At 50.6% G+C, this 20,500-nt stretch overlaps 1 protein-coding gene across 1 annotated transcript in view; it reads right to left on the reverse strand.

The window, feature by feature from the left end:
* SLIT1 (slit guidance ligand 1) overlaps nt 1–20,500 on the reverse strand; it is a 175,739-nt gene that overhangs the window by 149,276 nt on the left and 5,963 nt on the right. The window contains exons 2-3 of the mRNA XM_040486030.1: nt 4,127–4,198; nt 1,951–2,022 (exon numbers count right to left, since the gene is read on the reverse strand). Coding sequence (XP_040341964.1) covers nt 1,951–2,022; nt 4,127–4,198 — 144 coding nt within the window. The remainder of the gene's footprint in view (nt 1–1,950; nt 2,023–4,126; nt 4,199–20,500) is intronic.

Genomic DNA, 20,500 nt, shown 5'->3' on the forward strand with positions numbered 1-20,500 from the left:
ACCACCAATATAATCCTTAAAGCAACAGGAGTAGACATCAGATCACCTCAAGTTCCTTCACCTTGTCCAGTAAATTAATCCTGTGTTTACACTGTCTGGTAATCATTGTTTTTTTTTTTGTTTTGTTTTCCCCCAGGACTTTCTCATCTTTCTGGCTTCAGTTTCTTAAAACATTTAAGAGGGAAAAAAAATTCAATAGCCAGTTTAAAGTAGAAAATCAAAGGACGCCAAAGGAGGGACCCAGCACGGCGAGGAACCTACAGGTCCCTGCCCCATCCTGGTGGCAGCAGTAGGCATGACCTGGGCCACCCCCAATGTGGGTAGACCCCCGCCCACCTTTTCTCCTCCTGCAGGGCAGGGCAGCGCCCAGCCAGAGCTGCAGTGGGTTAGGTCCCAACCAGGCCCTCCCAGCCAAGTCACGAGGACATATTTTGTTCTGAGCCTTTTCAAGAAAACAAACACAGGACTAATCATCTGTCCTAGCTGCAGCCTCCTTATTGCTCAGGTTTAGGCCTGGATGAAGAACACAAAACAAAGATCGCCTTGAATGTCTTCCAGGCAGCAGGAAGGCAAGAAGACAGCCATATTCTTCTCCCTTTATTTAATACCTCCCTTTCTTTGAAGTAAAAGAGAAGAGTGAGGTATGAGGTCATAGCCATTAAGATCTCAGGCTTTGGAGGGAAAATGATCCGGGTTCTAATCCCTTCTTCTGCCCTTAATCTCTTAACAATCACTTAATAACACAAGTGCCTTAACTGCACTGCACCTCTGTTTCTCATCCGTAAAACGCCACTGACCGCTGTGTTGTTTTAAGGATTAAATGAGATACAGTAGGGCAAAGAGCTCAGCTTGGCGCCTGGCACAGAGTAAGGCAATCAACAGTAGCTATAATTATAATTATAAACTCATTGTAAGAAAATTCATCAAAAAGATGAGCACAAAGAATAAAATTATCCCACCACTCAGTGTAATGAGAGTTAATATTCCCAATGATTTTCCTCCTCCTGTATTCTATGTACATACAAGCTGATTTAATTTACATAAATGTCACTTCCTGCCTTTTTCATTTAATATTACATTGTGAGCACATTCCAATGGTCTCAACTGTTCTTGACAAATGTGATCTGGTATCTTATGTCTCCACCAGAATGGTTTTCCATTTTTTTGTTGTATTTGTTGTATTTAAATGATGTGCCATCAATATCCCCCTGATATACAAATTTTTAGCCACATCTCTGATTATTTCCTTAAAATGAAATGGGACTTTCTGGCTCGAAGGGCATGAACTTCAGGACTCTGCGCACCTCTTGAGAGCCAAACCAAAGCAAAAAAATGAGACCAGTGACCACCGTGCACTTGAGTGTCTATCCCCCACCTCACTCGTACCACATTCCCTTTTCTTTTCATTACTGCCAACCTGAAATGCAAAAATTGATCAAGACCCATTTTCAAATGCAAGAGCCCTGTATGGAGCAAACCATGTAAATCAGAAACATTTCCACCTTCCGGTTTCTGTGCTGTGGCCCTGAACACCCAAGACACAAATCCTCAGGTGGCCTGCCACTGTACCTTCCCTGACGGTCCCCTTGGCACACCATTTCTTCCTTATGGCTACACAAATCAGTGGGTATGAGATGATATGAAGCCATCTCACTTCCTCAGTACTGCATGGATTTTTTGCCATGATGTATTTTCAGGGAAAACCAACAAAGACGGTTGCTTTTAGAGCACGGGGTGCGGACACCCTCCAGCTTTGTCCTTGCTGTCATCTCACGACAACAATGCCGTGACAGCTTCCACGGCTGCAGCTCCCCCTGGCTCCCATCAGCAGGTGGGAGGTGGGCGGGGCGTGCAGTCCTCTCCCCGCACACGGCCCTCGCTGCCAGACTCAGCCATCATGTGCCCCCGGCGCCACCCCACCGCCCCAAGCCTGTGCCCGCGGATACTTACAGCCGCTCCAGCTCCTTCATGTCGTCGAAAGCCCCCCGCTCCACCACTCCAATCTGGTTCTCCATCAGCTGCCTGGGGAGGCAAAGAGACAGGACAGCTGCAGGGTGTTGGACAGGAACTCTCAGCAGCAGATGGCACAAGGGAGTGAAACAGGAGCAGGGCCGGAGATACACGCAGACCCGCGTTCCGGCCCGAGTGGACAAAACTGCCTCACAAGCTTGCAAATTCCCGACCGGGCTGGCGGGCACGCTCAGCCCCGGCAGCAAGATGCACTTCCAGCCCCCGAGCCCATGCCGAGACCTCTGAAGCGGCCACCGTGGTCACAGGATCCCAGAGCACCAGGCCACGGCTCCAAAGACATCCTCGTCTTGGGAAGCTGGGACCCAGGCAGCAGGGGTCAATGCCAGGCTGCTGACGCATGTGCCCTCCTTCAGCCCAGAGGGCACATGTCCAAGCGGCAGAGCAGGGGGATGGGCCGGTAGCAGGGGGCGGGGAGCCTGTGCCAACTGGGCAAAGCCCACACGTGCAGCAAACACACTGCAGTTGGCAGCCAGCACCCCTCTGCCCGCACTCCTACACCGCCTGGCCCCATCTGCTGCCCACTCGACCACCTGGCTCCACGAGACTGCACCTCCTCACCACCAACGCGCCCTACAGCCCAGAACATCCGGCTGGCAGGCAGTTTGCTTGTTGCGTGGGAATTTTGGAGACCGTCGAGTAGATTTTTCTCCCTGTGGTTTTTCTCCTGTCCACTCTCAAGCGGGTGGCTCGAGGTCTCACACGGACCTCAGAGGAGGTTTGGGGATGGGACAGGGGCAGAAGCTGCCACCACACACTTCTCTTCTTCCACCTTGTTTCCAAAAGCCCAAGCTGTTGAGGAGCTCGTGCTGGAGGCCTGGGTGGGTGGGGGGTGACAGGAGGGAAGGAGGGTTTTCCTGTACTCAGAAGAGATTCCTGGAGCCTGGGGAGGAGTCAAAGATCAGGGGGTTCTGGAGCAGAAGAGACCCCTGCCCAGCAACTGACAGCTATGACCCCAGGGAAGATGGAGACCACAAGGTCCCCAGACCCACCCAAGACCCTCAGAACTGCAAAGTAGTTCTGAAAGAACAGAGGCCCCAGGACCCGTGCACTACCCTGACAGTAGGGGGTGAGGACCCTATGACTGTCTGATGTTGAATGTGTCAGAATGCATGCATGTGTCTGAGAGGAGTAGAGCAGGAAGCGATGAAGGGATCCACCCTTTCCCCTCCTCACTCCTCAGTCCTCACTCCTCACCCCTGCCCAGCCCAACAAGGGAAATGCTGTGGACGGCTCCTTTGCTGGCTAGTGGTCAACGCCAATAGAGCCACACCGATCACCTCCAGTATCTGCCTCTGTCAGGCACCCAAGGGGGGTCACCTCTATCCTCAACTGCCCCCACTCATCTACCGTCTCAAGTCAGGGGTAGCCTTGCCGGAGAGTCTTTCTGAGGCACAGAGTCAAAAGAACTATGGAGAATGTTATAGGCTGAAATACATCCCCCAAAATTCATACACTGAGGCCCTAACCCCCAACGTGATTTGGAGATGGAGCCTTTAGGGAGGTTATTAAGGTTAAATGAGGTCATAAGGGTAGGGCCCTAATCTGGTAGGACTGGTCTCCTTATAAGACGAGAAAAAGACACCAAAGATCTCTCTCTGTGCACACACAGAGGAAAGGCCATATGAGGACACAGCAAGAAGGTGGCCAAGAAGACAAGCCTCACTACAAACAACCTTGATGGCACCTTGATCATAGACTTCCTCAAGAACTGTGAGAAAGTAAATTTCTGTTTTTTAAGCTACCCCGTCTGTGGGTGTTTTGTTATGGCAGCCCCAGCAGGCTAAGTCAGAGACCTAAAGGTTCCTCATGGTTGCCCGGTCTTCCCTCATTCCAGGATACAACCAACAGACAAGACGCCCCATCTGTCCGGCCCAGACCCTGCCAGGCAGCGACCACTGGTGCCTATGCTGAGCCCAAGTGCTCAGCCGTGTGCAAGACAGTGGCTGCTCGGGGGAAGGACTCACTGGCCCTTCCACTCCACCCCCCTCAGGGCATCCAGGGTCTCTGGCCCACAACCCTACAACCCACAGCCAGGACTCTGCTCAGGAGCCACAGGGCCACTGCCAAGGGTAGGGGCAGAAGGGAGGTTACTCACAGCACCCGCAGCTGCTTGAGTCCCACAAAGTCATTTTTATGGATCCGAGTGATGTTGTTGCCGTTGAGTTCCCTGGTGGAGGCAAGGAGAGAATGAAATGGGTGAGATGCCCAGGGAGGCCCCCAGGCCAGGGCTCAGCTCCACGCTCCCTCTCCACCTGTCTCCAGCCTGTCCTCTCATCAATGGGGCTGGGTGCTTCCCAGCCAAGCCCCGGGACCCCCAAGTCTATGCCAAGGCCCAACAAGCTAAGGCCCATCTTTGCAGCTGATGTGAGGCCAGGGAAACGCACAGGGCACAGGCTCGCTGCTGGAAGAGCCGTGGAAGCCAAAGTCATGGCTTTTGCCCAGAAAGACCTCAGGCTCATTGGAGAGACAAGACATTCACGCAGGGAAGAACTTGGAAACTAGACAGTTGGAGGCTATTCAGGTGGAATCCTCACTGAGCCTCAGTTTCCTCATCTATGAAGCGGGGATAATAACTGTGACTAGCTCATCAGGTTAGCATGGGGCATAAACAAGTAAAGAGCATGGCCTGTGCTTGAAAGGGGCCCCCTTGCAGACACCCATGCCATTATCTGGTGGCACTGGCTCCTACAGGCTGTTGTGAGGAGACAGCAGGGTGGGCCATGCATTTTAAGGAGATTGAGTACACGGGGCCCAAGATGAGACCTAAAAGACAAGGCAGGTGTGCACAGTGAGAGGGACAGAGTGGACATTCTGGGAAAGGGGAGCGGCCCTTTGCCTGGGGAATGAGGGAGGAGACAGGCTGGGAGTCAGGAGCTGTGGGAAACGGGGTTGGGGGATGGGAGTCCGGATCACAGAGGGCCTGAAAAAGCAAGCAGAGGAAGACAGGGAGCCTGGAAGGCCCACAGGCAGGAGCCTGCCACAAGGTCCATCTTGCATCGAGGAGAAGGAGGGTAGGGCCGAGGACAGGGGTGCCCACTGTCTGGAGCAGGGCCAGGCCTGAACTGCAGTGGCTCCTCTCCCCACACCACCCCAGCCTCTGGCCCTTCCTTCCCTTCCAAGGCTACTGTGTTCTTCCTCAGCCCTCCCCAACCATGACCCGGGCACCTTGGCCATGAACCCCACCTTAGAGGCCATCTGACCCCTGCCGAGCCTCTGCCAGGCCACTTCTCTTCACAGGGAGCTAGCACAGCCTCAGAAAAGCAGGTCCTTCCAGGAGGCAGCTACCGCACTCCCCAGAACGTTCTTCCACTGAGCCACACACGGCAGAATCTCAACCAGGCCTAGCCTCAACCACCTCCACATCTAATCTATCTCCCTGTGGCAGCCCTGTGGCCACAACCACGCCACCTCCTCCTCTTTCTCACCGCGTCAGAGTCACTCACGTGCTTGGCAACAAGCTAACTACCCCCATCCCAACGCACATGCGCGCACACACACACATACCATATTCCCCTGCAGCCCAGCCTCCTCGCCTACCAACACCCATCAGCCCAAATCCAAGCTACTTTGAAAATCGGCAAGCTCCCTCTCCTCTAAGCGTTTAGGAAGCGTGTTTGGCCTAGATGATGTTCTAGAGCTGCATCTGCTAAGAACAACGTATGTTATTAGTTTCTACACACTCCAGAAACTGGGCTCTGTGTACATCCTCCCGCAGGGCTGGAAAGTAGTTACGGTGCCTGTCTTACAGACGAGGAAACTGAATTGCCGCTCAGAGAGGTCAGGTGTCTCCCGGAGGGCACCAGCTGGTAAATGACAGACCAGAGATCTGGACACGGCCGTCTGATCCTAGGGCCTAGGCTTCTTCCACCAGGCCAGGCCCGTGACAAGCTGATAACTCATTCAACCCATCACTCTCTCCACCCTTCCCCTGAGCCTGGCTCCTGATCCTGAGGAGCAGCTGGAAAGACTCATTCCCTGCTCTTCTCTCTTCTATCAGGATCTCTCAGAGGGGCTTGAGGCCTCTCCAAGGTAATGGGGCCCCTGACGATTGGCCCAGACAGAGCCACTTCCTGGCCTAGACACTGCAAGGGGGCCCTCTCTACGTGAGATGGGCTCTTTTCCACGTGAGGGTTTTTATTGAACCAAATATCCTTCCCTGACACCTTGGAGCCTCACCTGTGCACCCCAAACTGCTCCTCCTGGGCACAACTGCACCTCAAGCATCGAGAACCTCGTCAACAAGCCCTGAAAATTGGTTCTCTACGCAAGCGTGGCTGGTTTCCTTTGGTCCATCCTGCTGAAACCTTCATCCCCAAACCCCAAACCACAAGGAATTTTTAACTGTTTTAATTTTTTTATTATAAAGATATTTCAGTACTGATTATAAAGCAAAAATGTTAAAAAATGGACATCAACAAAGCAATGTTTAAATTTAAAAAAATTTATATTTATTTATTTTTGAGAGACAGAAAGACAGAGCACAAGGGGGCAGGGGAGAGAGGGAAGGAGACACAGAATCCGAAGCAGGATCCAGGCTCTGAGCTGTCAGCACAGAGCCCGACACAGGGCTTGAACTCACGAACTATGAGACCGTGACAAAGCCGGACACTTAACCAACTGAGCCACCCAGGCACCCCTTAAAATTTTTTTTAACGTTTATTTATTTTTGAGAGAGACAGAGAGAGAGAGAGACAGCAAGCAGGGGAGGGGCAGAGAGAGAGGGAGACACAGAACCCAAAGCAGTTTCCAGGCCGTCAGAACAGAGCCCAAAGTGGGGCTAGAACCCACGCACCTGAGATCATGACCTGAATCGAAGTCCAAGGCTTAACCCACTGAGCCACCCAGGACCCCCGACAAAGCAACATTTAGTTGACTTTCCAGCACATCTGTGAAACCAAGTACTATGTAGCCATTTAAAAGGGTACAGATCAGTTTGTACTGACAGGGAAAGATGTCCAGGATACAGAACGGGTAAGACGGTTACAAGACAGCTTGTATTCTGCGAGCTGCTCATGTAAAACCACACACAAGTCATCCCAGTATGCGGGCAGAGCGAGCTCACTGGGGCTTATAGTAATGCCACATATTAATACCTATAACTGCTCAGTGGTGGGAACTGAGGTGACTTTAGTCTCTTTTATACTTTTCTGCACTGTTTGGATTTTTAAAGTACATCTATATTTTTATAAGCCAACATAATATTCAAGTTATTGCACTGAAAAATAAGAGTAACACAGAGGCGCCTGGGTGGCTCAGTTGGTTTAGCCCCTGACTCTTGATTTCAGCTCAGGTCATGATATCACCGTTCATGAGCTCCAGCCCCATGTTGGGCTGTGCACTAACAGTGCAGAGCCTGCTTGGGATTCTGTCTCCCTCTCTGTCCCTCCCCTGCTTGCTCTCTCTCTCTCTCAAAATAAATAAAAATAAACTTAAAAAATAATAATAACAGGGGTGCATGGGTGCCTTGGTTGGTTAAGGGTCTGACTTCGGCTCGGGTCACAATCTCACAGCTTTGTGGTTCAAGCCCTGCATCAGGCTCTGTGCTTACAGCGCAGAGCCTGGAACCTGCTTCAGATCCTGTGTCTCCCTCTCTCTCTGTGTCCCTTTCCCACTCATGCTCCCTCTCTCTCTCTCTCAAAAACAAAACATTAAAAAAAATTTTTAAATCATAAGAGTAATACATGCACATTGTTATGTTTTCCGTTTTCTGAAGAATAAAGAAAAAAATTAAAATCACACATAAATCCATCACCCAGAATTAACCTCTGTTAACATTCTAGAAGTTTCTCCCAAGCCTGTTTTCTTCGGATACAATTTTTATATAGTTGAAATAATTCAACAAATATTTATTGAAGATTTACTGCTGGCAAAGCATTTTACAAGGGGATGGGTGAGACAGAAGTGGTACGCGCGCCTTCTGCCATGTTACACCCTGTTCATTCCCCCACTGATGATTTCTGACGGGCCAGCACTTATCCCTGCATCTGGATGCATCAAGTTACTGGGGCATTCCCCGACCCCGCCCCCCGGCCCCCCCCCCCAGTTCAATGATAAACACCGCATAAAGTTTGGTGGGCATTTGGGAGGAATACATCCCTGGAGACAAAATCATTCAGTCAAAAGTCATGAAAAAGCTGATGAATGTTACAATAACTGGCTCATTCTTTCTCGTGGCAACCATGGTTTATTTATAAGGCAATTGACTTCAACAATTGTTCATTTCACAGACAGCAAAGCTGAGGCAAAGGAAAATGTTAGGGCTTGTCTGAACAAGGCCCAACAGGGAAGTCAGGAACCCCTGCGGTGGGCCGGGGGGGGTGGGCACGGAGCACTCACAGGGACTTCTGGTGACGTATCATACTCACATGCCTCTCTTCTTACCCTGTTGCACCAGCCCCTGCGCAGACCCCCGGACCCCTTCCTTAGCCCACCATCAGGCGACTCCACCCCCTCCTCCTCACTTCCTGCTCCCCACTCCACCCCCACGCAAGAAAAGACCTGAGACAGGCAGGCGGAAGAAACAACAGTGCAGACGACGAGGCAAATACAGCTTCTCTCTCAGGAGGCCCTGCTGGTGGCTTCCAGACAAGAATGCCCATGGACACTCAAGCCCCCTCCCCACCCCAGCCCCCACCCCAGCCCCCTGCCTCCCTCTCCAGCTCTCTTACCCGGAGCTAAGTGCCTCCTCTCAGGGGAGAGCCCTCTACAGGCAGCCTGGGAGGCAGAGGCAGCTCTCATCCGGCACCCAGGTCTGAGGGCTGCTGCTTAACGAGGCATTATCAGCACTTAGGCCATTTAGGCCGAGAGAATGACCTCCACGGGGTAGCTCAGGGCAGCCAGGATTAAGTTTCCAACGTGGGCCAACCACTTCCCCTCAAACCTTCGGCCGAGGCTGCTGGAATGAGGCAAGGAGGTCATTTTTCTCCAGCGCCTGACTCCTCCAACAGGTGGTCCTTCGGTGTCACCATGGAGACGCCCTCCCCAGCAAGCCACCTGGGAAAGAGAAGCTGGGAGAGGCTGCTGTGACCTTCCGACCTTTGCAGCCACAGCAGCCAGGCGGGTGGGGAGCCTCCAGGGCGGCTCCCAGCCTGGTTTCCAGGAAGAACCCGGATCCAGAGCTACCCAGGCTCCCTGAGGTTCTCGCCGCCAGGGCCCCACATCCACCACTCCTCCCTGCCGGGCAGCCACTGAGTGCAGGCTCTGAGCCCAACTCCTAGCACGCTTCATCTCACTCACCCTCACCCTCGCAGTGAGATGAGTTGTGTTCTGTCTCCCTCGCTGATGAGGAAACTGAGGCACAGACTGGTGAAGCAATTGCCCGGTGCCACACAGCTAATTAGGGGTGGGGATCAAACCCAGGCCAGTGTGATTCCGTGCTCTTTCCCCCACATCATGACGCCTCCTGCCAACAGACTCTGCCAAGCACACCCCTCACCCCAAGTGCTCATGAGAAACTTGGAGGCTTTGGATAGGAAACACGGGGGCCCTGTAATAAGACCCTGTGCTCTGCCTAAGCAGCCGTATCAGGGGGTCCCTGGCCAACTGAGCCAGTGGCTAAGAGCTTGGCCTTTGGAGCCAAACTGTCTGTTCCACCATCACTAGCTGTATAACCTTGGTCACGTGGCTTAAATTCCCTGGGCCTCAGTTTCCCCATTTGTCCAACGAGGCTAAGGATAGCACTCACCTCCTAGAGGTGTGGTGAGGCGTACATGACAATATTTCTAAAACACTGAGAGCAATGCCTGGCACACACAGGTGCTCTCTGGGTCGGTATTACCTGCTGTGAGTATTTCGCTATTACCGCTATCGCTGTCGTGCCCCTCAAGGACCATGGCTCCACCGGGAGGGTGGTGCCCCAGACTCAGCTCAGGCTGGGGCCAGACGGGCAGCACCCCAACGAGCAGGGAGGAGCCAGCAGCTAGCCAGGCTCTGCAGGCCCCAGGATGCAAAAGTCCAGGGAAGAGGCCCTAAGGCCATTCTCTCTCTTCCAAAAGTGACGAGTGTGCATCTGCCCTTCTCCCCCAGGAGGAAATACACTCTGGAGGCAAGTGGCCCTGATTTCCATCAGCTCCTGTGTGGTCCTAACCTAAAAGAAAAACCTCAGTGGTGAACGATTTTGAAGAAAATCCTCTGAAGCAAAGTTACCAAGGTAAAAACAAAAACACACAAGGATTTCGTGAATCCTCTCAGGAAACAAAACTCTGATCCCCAGCACCTGCGTGTTTGGTGATAAACTGAAAGAACCCCTGGGATTTCCTAGAGCTGCAGGAATAAACAGCCTGGGTCCCTCCCGGGGTGTTCTGGGGGTCCCACATGCCTCACAGCATTTCTTGCCCTAAAGCTCCACCACTCCTAGTGCTAGTTCCCTATGGGACCAGAACCTCTTACAGGGCCCCAAACCTGCCATGGCAGTGAGGAGGCTCAGGCCACACTCCAAATCCCTTCCCGCCAGATCTCCAAAAAAATAAACATGCAGCTCTGACCGTAGCTGAGACAGGCCTCTGGGGGCAGGGGGCAGGGAGTGGAGGGGGCTGGATACCTCGGCTCTGTCCTTTGAAACCTTACCCTGGCCAAATCCACGCAAGGAGCGCCTGCAGAGTCAGGAGAACTGAGGGAAGGGAGGATTTCCCTACCCAGCCAGGGCCCACACACGACAGGCTGAACTCCGCAACCCACAGGCCTCCCAGCTGCACACCCATGCCGTTGTGCCCGGAGGGCCTGGGGCCCCGCAGAGCCACCTAACAGGGCTCCCCACATTCCCTCTGGCTCCCCTCCAATCTGTTCTCCTAGCCACAGCCAGAGGGATCCTTTCAAGATGCAATCTGATCGTGTCACTCTCCACTTAAGCCCTTCAAATGAATCCCCATTGCTCTTGGAATCGAGACAAAATCTCTACTGAGAACTACAAGGCCCGCGCGGCCTGCCCCCCACTCCCCCTTCTGATTCGCTCCCTCCTGTGGCAGGGCCTTTGAACTGCCATCCGTTCTGTCTAGAATACTCCTTCCTCTTTGCCTGATTCCAAGTGTTCCTTCCAGCTGGTCAAGCTCCCTATCACAGGCCTGCAGAACACCCCAAACTCCTCCTCTGCAGCACAAACCAGATGGATTTGGGGGCTTCCTTGACTGGTGTCTCAGCCCCTGCGTGAGTTTATAAGCTCCCTGAGGACATGAACTGTGTCAGTTTTTTTCTCACTGTTGTATCCTCAGGGCGTAACACAGTACATGGCACCTCATAGATGCTGCATTAAGTTACTGCTTGAATGCATGAATAGATTTGCATTAAAGTGGACATATTTCAAACAGCAATGGGTTGAGTGGGTTTTCCAATGTTTCCCTGCTCCCCGCACCAAAGGGAAAAAAAAAAAAACCTATCCTAAATAAGAATTACTCTCCCTGGGGTGCCTGGGTGGCTCAGTCAATTGAGCGTCTGACTCTTGAATTTGGCTCAGGCCATGGTCCCGGGGTCATGGGATTGAGCCCTCAGTCTGGCTCTGCACTGAGCATGGATCCTGCTTGGGATTCTCTCATTCTCTCTCTCTCTCTCTCTCTCTCTCTCTCTCTCTCTCTCTCTCTCTCCCTCTGCCCCCCACCCCGCTCGCTCTCTCTCTCTCTCTGAAAAAAGAAAAGAAATGCTCTCCCTATCCAATCTATGTTGTAAACCTGAAACTAATCTAACACTGTGTCAATTCTACTTCAGTTTAAAAATAAATGGGGGCACCTGGGTGGCTCAGTCAGTTGAGCGTCCGACTTCGGCTCAGGTCACGATCTCACGGTCCATGAGTTCGAGCCCCGCGTCAGGCTCTGGGCTGACGGCTCAGAGCCTGGAGCCTGCTTCAGATTCTGTGTCTCCCTCTCCCTCTGACCCTCCCCCGTTCATGCTCGGTCTCTCTCTGTCTCAAAAATAAACAAACATTAAAAAAAAATTTTTTTTTAAATAAAAATAAATAAATTTGAGGGCACCTGTTTGGCTCAGTTGGTTAAGCATCCGACTTCAGCTCGAGTCATGATATCACGGTCCGTGAGTTCGAGCCCCGTGTCAGGCTTTGCACTGACCTCTCAGAGCCTGGAGCCTGCTTCGGATTCTGTGTCTCCCCCTCTCCCTCTGTGCCCCTCCCCCCGGCATGCTCTGTCTCTCAAAAATGAGTAAATGTTTCTCTCTGTCCCAAAAATAAATAAACGTTGAAAAAAAAAAAATTAAAAAAAAAAAAAAGAAATGCTCTGCCCAAATGGACACCAGCCAAGAAAAGCTCCACGCACTGAGGACACTGCTGTGTTACCAACAACTTCCTATAGCCCACAGGTGAAGAGACTGATTTTTACTCAGCTGCTCTCATAGGAAAATTCCAGCCCCCAGGGCTTCAGCTGCTCTGTTCCTCTACTTCCTTCAACGCATCAGCACTTCTGCCGCAGGGCCTTTGCCCATGCTGCTCTCTCAGCCCAGGACTTCCCAGAACAGTCCTTCCCTCCTCACCTGCCCACCAACACATACACCTGACTGACTCCTAACATCCTTCGGGGCTACAACTGAAACATCTGATCTAGACCACCTCTTTTATGTGTTCACTCAGCTCCCCCTCCAGAGCTGGGACTGGAATTTGGAGTTGTGTGCAATACTATGAGATCCTTTGTTAAAGGCCAGTCTCTCCTGCCAGGCTAGGAGAAGCAGAGGCCACATCTGGTTTGCTCCCCACTGTATGCCCAGCACCCTCCACACAGTAGGTGTTCACTGAATAGAGTGAAAATAGGCTGATAAGCAATCCTGCCCACCGAGCCCGGCTGCTGCTGGCATAACTCGGCCCAAGCGCGGCACACAGTCCCGCCAGCTGGCTGAGCCTTGCCCACAACCCTCAGGCATCAGTGGGTCATGATCAGGAGGCTCCCCCAACACCTCCTGCCCCAGCAGGGACCATGGGCCTGGTACCAAGTGCTGGGACTGCCCTCCAGCATACAAGAAGTCAAGAAGCCCCAGGGACGAGTAGTCAGGCACCCCATGCCAGGACAAAGATGCTGCTGGTCGCACTCTGCCTCAGGCTCCTGGGGACCCATCTTGCTTCCTTGGCTCGAATACTAGAAATATCTATACGATCACAACCAAGCCAACTCATTTAAGCCTCACGAGAGCATCTGGCTCACATTATGAGGAGACTGAGGCATAAAGCCTTTGAGTAACTTGTTCAGGATCAGCTAGCTGGTAAGTAGGTGGAGGACGTAAGCCTTAGCATGTCTGACTCCAGAGCCCAGATCTTTCTTTCTCTCTTTAATTGCAATAAAATACACATAATAAAACTTACCACTTTAACCATTTTAAGTGCACAGTTCAGTAGTGTTAAGTGTATTCACGTTGTTGAACAACAGATCTCAAGAGATTTTTCATCTTGGAAAACTGAAACTCTGTTCCCATTAAACAATAACTCTCCATTCCCCCCCCCACGCCCTTGACCCTGGCAACCACCATCCTGCTTCTGTCTCTAGGAATTTCACCATTTCAGGTACCCCATATGAGTGGAATCATAATAGTATTTGTCTTTTTGTGACTGGCTTATTTCACTTAGCATTGATGTCCTCAGAGTTCATCCATGTTGCAACATGTGCCAGGATTTCCTTCCTTTCTCAGGGCCGAATTATATTCCAACTGTGTGTGTGCACCACATTGTGTTTACCCAGTCATCTGTACATGGACGCTTGGGCTGCCTCCGCCCTTTAGCTGTTGTGAATAACGCTGCTATGAACATGTGCAAATATCTTTGAGACCCTGTTTTCAATCCTTTGGCCGCATAGCCAGACGTGGACTTGCTGGATCATCTGGTAATTCTGCTTAATTGTCTGAGGGATCGTCAGAATGTCTTCCAGAGGGGCTACACCATTTTACATTCCCAGCAATAGTACACCCGGGTGTTTCCACACCCTCACCACCAATTGGTATTTGCTGGTTTTTTGATAGCAGCCCTTCTAATGGGTGTGAGGGGGTCAGGGCCCAGCTGTTAACCCCCATTCCATGGTGTATTCTGTTCTGAGGCGTGAAGTCCACCCCAATCTCTTCATTACCAAGGCCTGGACTTGCCCTCGCCAATCCCCTTCCCAGGTCTGGGGCCTAGCCCTAAAAGCACAGCCCTGCCCACCTCAGGCCCCTGAGAGGCTATCCACCAGCTAACGCTCTGACGCTGAGTCCTCCCACAACACCTCCCCACATCTCCACCCCCGACTCTGCTCACTGAACCCCCACCCTGAGGCTGGACACCTCCCTGTGCCGGCCTGCACTTGGGCCCACCCTGCAAACGTGCGCAGGCCGGACTCAATCACAGCCAATTTGCCTTCATGCTCCAGGGCTAAGCCCTCACAGGGGTTTCACAGGTGCTGAACGAACGTCGGATAAATGAGTGAACGAATGAAAGAAGCCAGGCCTTATTAAGATGTGTGGTGCAGTAGCCAGATTTTAAAGACTAAACACAAACACATCTCAGAGCCTCAAGGCTCAGGGACCCTGGACACCCCGCTCAAGCAGCTGTCTGTGCCCCCAGGCACATGGTACGCCTCTCCAACCCACTTCTCAGCAGAGCAGCGATAATAGCTTCCTCCAGGGACAGTTGTGAGCAGAAAAGGGCAGGGGAGGGTAAACCAGGGCTCTGAGCCTGGCCCGGGCTGGGGGCTTTCCGTGGTGACCACAGACCCCATCACAATTCCCCGCTGCTGCTCTCCTTCTCTGACCTGTCTCCCCATCCCCAAGGGTCTGGCTCCTCACTTCCAGATCGCCCCCCAGCCCTCCATGCTACGGTCCATCTGCCCCTACACTGCCGAGCCCACTCCCCCTCAGCGCTCCTGCGTGCTTTCCCCTCCCGCAGACTTCCTCATGGCTGACTCACTCCCAACCACCTGCCTTTGCCTCCCACTTCTCCCAGGAAACAGGCTGCCCAGCTTGGCCAGTGACCCACACCACAGGTCCAGAAGCTGTCCTCAGGCAGCCTGTCTGCTCTCCCAGGTGAAGCCCCCTCCCCATCTCCAAACTCCTTCTCCGGCGTGGCCAAGAACCACCTGGCCAGGTTCGGATCCACAAGCAGCCAGGAGCTCTTGTTCTCCACCTTCTCCTCACCTGTTGCCTTCTCTTCCTCCTGAACCCACCCACCCCCGTTTTGAAAGTTTATTTATTTTGAGAGAGAGAGTGGGGTAAAGGGGGGGGGGGAGAGACTCCCAAGCAGGCTCTGTGCTGTGAGCGCAGAGCCTGATGTAGGGCTCAATCCCATAACTATGAAATCATGACCTGAGCTGAAATCAGGAGTCACTCTTAACCGATTGAGCCACCCAGGTGCCCCCTCTTTTTTTTTTTAAATGAGATATATAATTGACATACAACATTATGTTGGTTTTGGGTGTACAACACATTGATTAGATACCTGTATATATCGCAACATGATCAGCACAGTAAGTCTAGTTAACATGTGTCACCTCACATAGTTATAACATTTTTTTCTTGTGATGAGGACTTCTAAGATCTACTCTCTTGCAACTTTCAAATATACAATACAGCATTTCTTTTATTTTATTTACTTTGAGAGAGAAAGCGGATGAGGGCGGTACAGAGAGAGAGAGAGAGAGAGAGAGAGAGAGAGAGAGAGAATCCCAAGCAGGCTCTGAGCCATCAGCACAGAGCCCAATGTGGGGCTCAATCCCACAAACTGTGAGATCATAACCTGAGCCAAAATCAAGAGTTAGACACTCAACCCACAGGCCCCCCAGGCGCCCCTGGAATACAGTATTATCAACTGCAGTCACCATACTGTACTTGAAATCCCAGGACTTACTGACTTTATAGCTGGAAGTCAGTACCTTTGACCTTCACCCACATCACCTCCTGCCATCTTACCGTGGATGGAAGCTAAAGTCAAGCCTCATGAATCTTCAGAGGATGCACTTTCCTTACCAGGAAACCCAGTGCTTCTCTCCAAATGTGTTCTGGGCACCTCCTGCATCTGAATCGCCTGAATTGCCTTTGCCAAAAACCTGCTGAATCAGCATCTCGGGGATGGGTCTCAGAATCTGCATTTTATACCAGCTTCCCAGGAAATTCTTTTTTTTTTTTTAAGGTTTTATTTTTTGTAAGTAATCTCTACACCCAATGTGGGGCTCGAACTCCCAACCCTGAGATCGAGAGTTGCAGATTCTACCAACTGAGCAGCCAGGCCCAACCACTGCCCCCCAACCCAGGAAATCCTTATTCCTGTTGAAGTTTCTGTTCCACCTCTTCCCCAGGAGGCCTTCCCAACTGTCTCTCCAGTCCACATACTCTACAAAGTAACCATCCCCTATCCCTACCCTTAAGGTCACCTTTTAAATGTAGCTGATTATTGGCAACTCAAACAAAAGAAGTAGAAGCCAGGTTCTCTTCTCCCGCTCAGCCACCCTCCCCAAAGTTCACTCCATTCCCAAGATCATTCCCCCAGGCTGGAGGCTTAGGGCCCCATGACCTTCTCATTAGCTCTCTCTGTACTTCCTGCCTCGGTCCAGTCCTGTTTCCTCCTGTGGCTCGGCCCCTGTGGCTCAACTCCATGAGGACTGTGGCTGTTGCCCACTGGTACCGTAGCAAATTGCCACACGCTTAGGGGCTTAAAACAACACATATGTATTATCTTACAGCTCTGGAGGCCCCTTTTGGCTCATGGCCCCTCCCCCATCCTCCCACCCCTTGCTTCCATGGTTATATCTCCTACTGAAGCTGTCCCTCCTGCCTCTCTCTTACAGGAACCCTGTGATGATGTCAGGGCCACCCTGATAACCCAGGATCATCTCTCATCTCAAGATCCTTAACTGCATCCACAGACCCCCTGTGCCATGTAAGGCAACATATTCACGGTTCCAGGGATTGGAACAGGGACATCTTTGGGACCATTATTCAGCCCACCATGATGACTATATTTTCTAAAGCAAAGATCAGAACCATAAAATGTCTTGCTAAATGTTTTTATTTTGTTAAACTTCTTTTTTTTTAAAGTTTTATTAATTTAAGTAGTCTGTAACACCCAACACGGGGCTCAAACTCACAACCCCTCAATCAAGAGTCACATACTTTTCTGATTGAGCCAGCCAGGCACCCCACGTCTTGCTACATGCTTAAAAAAAAAAAAAAAAAAAAACCAACTCATTGAACACATCTTTTTTGAGCACCTACCAGACAATGGGACTACAAAGATACATGAGACACAGCCCTGCCCTCAGGAAACTCAAAACCCAAGGTACCCATCAAACAAACCAGCTTCTTAAAAAGCAATAAAGTGCTCTTCCTTCCAGAAGAATTCCAATTAATAAGTGTAGAAGGAATGAGGGAAATAGAAAATCAAAATTGCATAATAATGGTTGTAGGCAAGATCCATTAATGGATGCTAAAATTAGTAGGTAAGAATTTGAGGACAAAAAGTCTAGGGCAGCCTCGACGTATCTCCCCCAAATATTTATTAACAGCAAATGTGAATTCAGTAATGTCACAGGGAAGAAAACAGGCAGACACTGTCTTAACCAAGAGGTTAAGGTTAACATCACCAGCAATGAGACCTATCAGTGTCACCTACCGCTGACAGGATGCACTGGGAAGGGCACACCATCCCCGCGGCATTCCTGCCAAAACTCCATTACCTCAATCCAATCAGGGAGAAACATCAGACAAAGCCAAAATGAAGAGCCTTCCAGAAAATAACTTACCAGTACTTTTCGGAAGTGCCCATGTCCTGAAAAGCAAGAAAAGACTAAGGAATTGTCACAGACTGAAGGAGACTAAGGGGAAATGACAATTAAACATCATGTGGAATCCTGGACTGGACCCTGGGATAGAAGAAGGACCCTGGGGCACCTGGGGGGCTCAGGCGGTTAAGCGTCTGACTCTTGATTTTGGCTCAGGTCACGATCTCATGGTTCTTGGGATTGAGCCCCACATTAGGCTCTGTCCTGACAGCACAGAGCCTGCTTGGGATTCTCTCTCTGCCCCTTCCCTACTTGTTCTCTCTGTCTCTCTGTCTCTCCCCCACCCAAAATAAATAACATGAAAAAAAATTTTTTTAAAGAAAAAGGACGCTAGAGAAGAAGTTGGTGAAATCCAAATAGCCTTACTTAATAGCCTTGTGCCAATGTTAACTTCTTAATTTTGATCATCACGCTATGGGTAAGAGAGATGTTAACATTAGGGGAAGATGGGGCACCTAGCTGACTCAGTAGAACACGCGGCTCTTGATCTTGGGGTTGTGAGTTCGAGCCACGCACTGGGTGTAGAGATTACTTAAAAACAAAATCTGAGGCACCTGGGTGGCTCCATCGGTTGAGCATCTGAATCTTGATTTCGTCTTAGGTCATGATCCCAGGATCATGGGACCAAGCCCCACGCCGGTCTCTGTACTGAGCATGGAGCCTGTTTGGGATTCTCTCTCTCTCTCTCTCTCTCTCTCTCTCTCTCTCTGTCTCCTTCTGCCTCTCTCCCTTGCTTGCATGCACACTCTCTCTCTCAAGTAAGTAAGTAAATAAATAAATAAATATTAAAAATAAAATAAATAAAATCTTTAAAAACAGAAAAGAAAACATTAGGGGAAGCTGGGTGAAGGGTATTTGTACTATTTTTGCAACTAAAATTATTTTGAAATACAAGTTGCTCACATTTTTGTTTTAAGAATAAAATCACAGCAGTGGCAGTGAAACCACTGTCAACGGAAAAGCCAGAAACCACAGTGACCATAACCAAGAGGCCTCCCACCACCAGCCGGTCTCCCCCTCCACACCAGAGCCAGGCAACAGGATGTCGTAAAACACTACTTTGCACTTGTCACCCTCCGCTCAAAACCCCTGGGGTAAGTGCTCAAAGGGTCTTTTCGAAAGGACACAGGGGCAGCCCGAAGGGGCTCCCCCAAACGTGGGACACACTCTGAGCGTCCAAATAAATAATGATGGGAACAACCCAAGGAACAAAATAATAATCCCTGAATCCATCCTGTTATAAACAGACAAACAGATGGAGGAAAAGGCCAAGTTCTTTCTTGCGGTAGAATGCCAGCTGATACGCAGAGAAGCGATGAGGATGCTAGCAGTGACTCAGCGATGGCCGCTAAAACCAGTGGCAACTGATGTCCCAACGTGACCCACTGAGGACACAATGCCACTTACGTAGCATAACCTGCCAGAAGTGCATGACCTGAGCATAATGATGAGGATGGAACAGATGAAGCCAGACGGAGGGACATTCTACAAAATAACTGGCCTGTCTTCTTCAAAACTGTAAAGGTCAAGAAAAGCAACAGGCTGAGTAACTAGTCCAAATTAAAGGAGACTACAGAGCTGTCACAAGTGAATGCCATGTGTAATCCTGCACACACCTTCCGAGAGCCACGGATGACATTGTTGAGGCAACGGATGGAGTGCAAACAGAACAATGGAGCAGATACCAGTACTGTAGCAATGTTCAGTTTCCTGATTTTGATGGCCGTATTCTCAGAAAATCCACACCACGCTAATTAGACAGAAAGACTTACATTTCAATGTAATCTTTTTTTTTAAATATGTTGTCTTTTTAAGCAGGCGCCATGCCCAACACGGGGTTTGAACTCACCACCCCGTGACCAAGAGTCACATGCTCCACCGGCCGAGAGAGCCAGGAGCCCCTCCAACCTAATCTTAAATAGTTCCAAAAAACAAAACTGTGCCTATGCATACTATATGATAGAGCAAACAGGGAAATATGAACAATCAAATGTGGATAACAGGCATATAGGAGCTCCTTATGCTTTTGTTGCAACTTTTGTACAAAATTGAAATTATAACAAAACAGAAAGCTACATGGAGCACCAAAGAGTCTTTTTGGGTGATGAAAATATTCTAAAATTGGATTGTAGTGATGTTTGCACAACTCTGAGGATTAAAAAAAAAAAAAAAAAACACTGAATAGTAAAAGAAAAAAATTTGTTTTGATAAAAAAATGTTATGCGCAGACACACACACACACATACACACACACACACACACACACACACACACACACACTCCCTCTGATGGCTTCCCAGCCCCATGGCCTAGTGCCCATCCATTACCCTAACCTCCTATCTCAGAACTCACCAACACGAATGTACCCACTGGCTGGATCCGCTCCTTACTCTCCTCCCCAAATGTATGGCACTCACTTTCTCATGCCCCAGGTTCCCCTGCCCTCGCTGTAGCTCGGCCCTTACCTAGGTCCTGCCCAGCCCTCAGACCCCATCAGCCCCTCTCCCCACCCCAACTCCCGTCTCTTCATCTCTGACGCTGATGGACTACTTGTCCCAGCGTTACTCTAAACACTCTACACAGAGTATCTCATTCAAACTCAGCCCTGCAAGGTAAGTGTCATCATTGGCTCCACTTTATAGATGAAGTAACGGAGTCGCTAGTGAGCTGGAGGGGATCTCTCAGGTGGTAGTTGATGGAGCCAGGATTCAGGCTGAGCCATCCTCACACCAAAGCCAGCGCCG

This window comes from Herpailurus yagouaroundi, unplaced genomic scaffold (genome assembly GCF_014898765.1).
Source record: "Herpailurus yagouaroundi ecotype Mexico unplaced genomic scaffold, PumYag 163, whole genome shotgun sequence".
Lineage (NCBI taxonomy): Eukaryota > Metazoa > Chordata > Mammalia > Carnivora > Felidae > Herpailurus > Herpailurus yagouaroundi.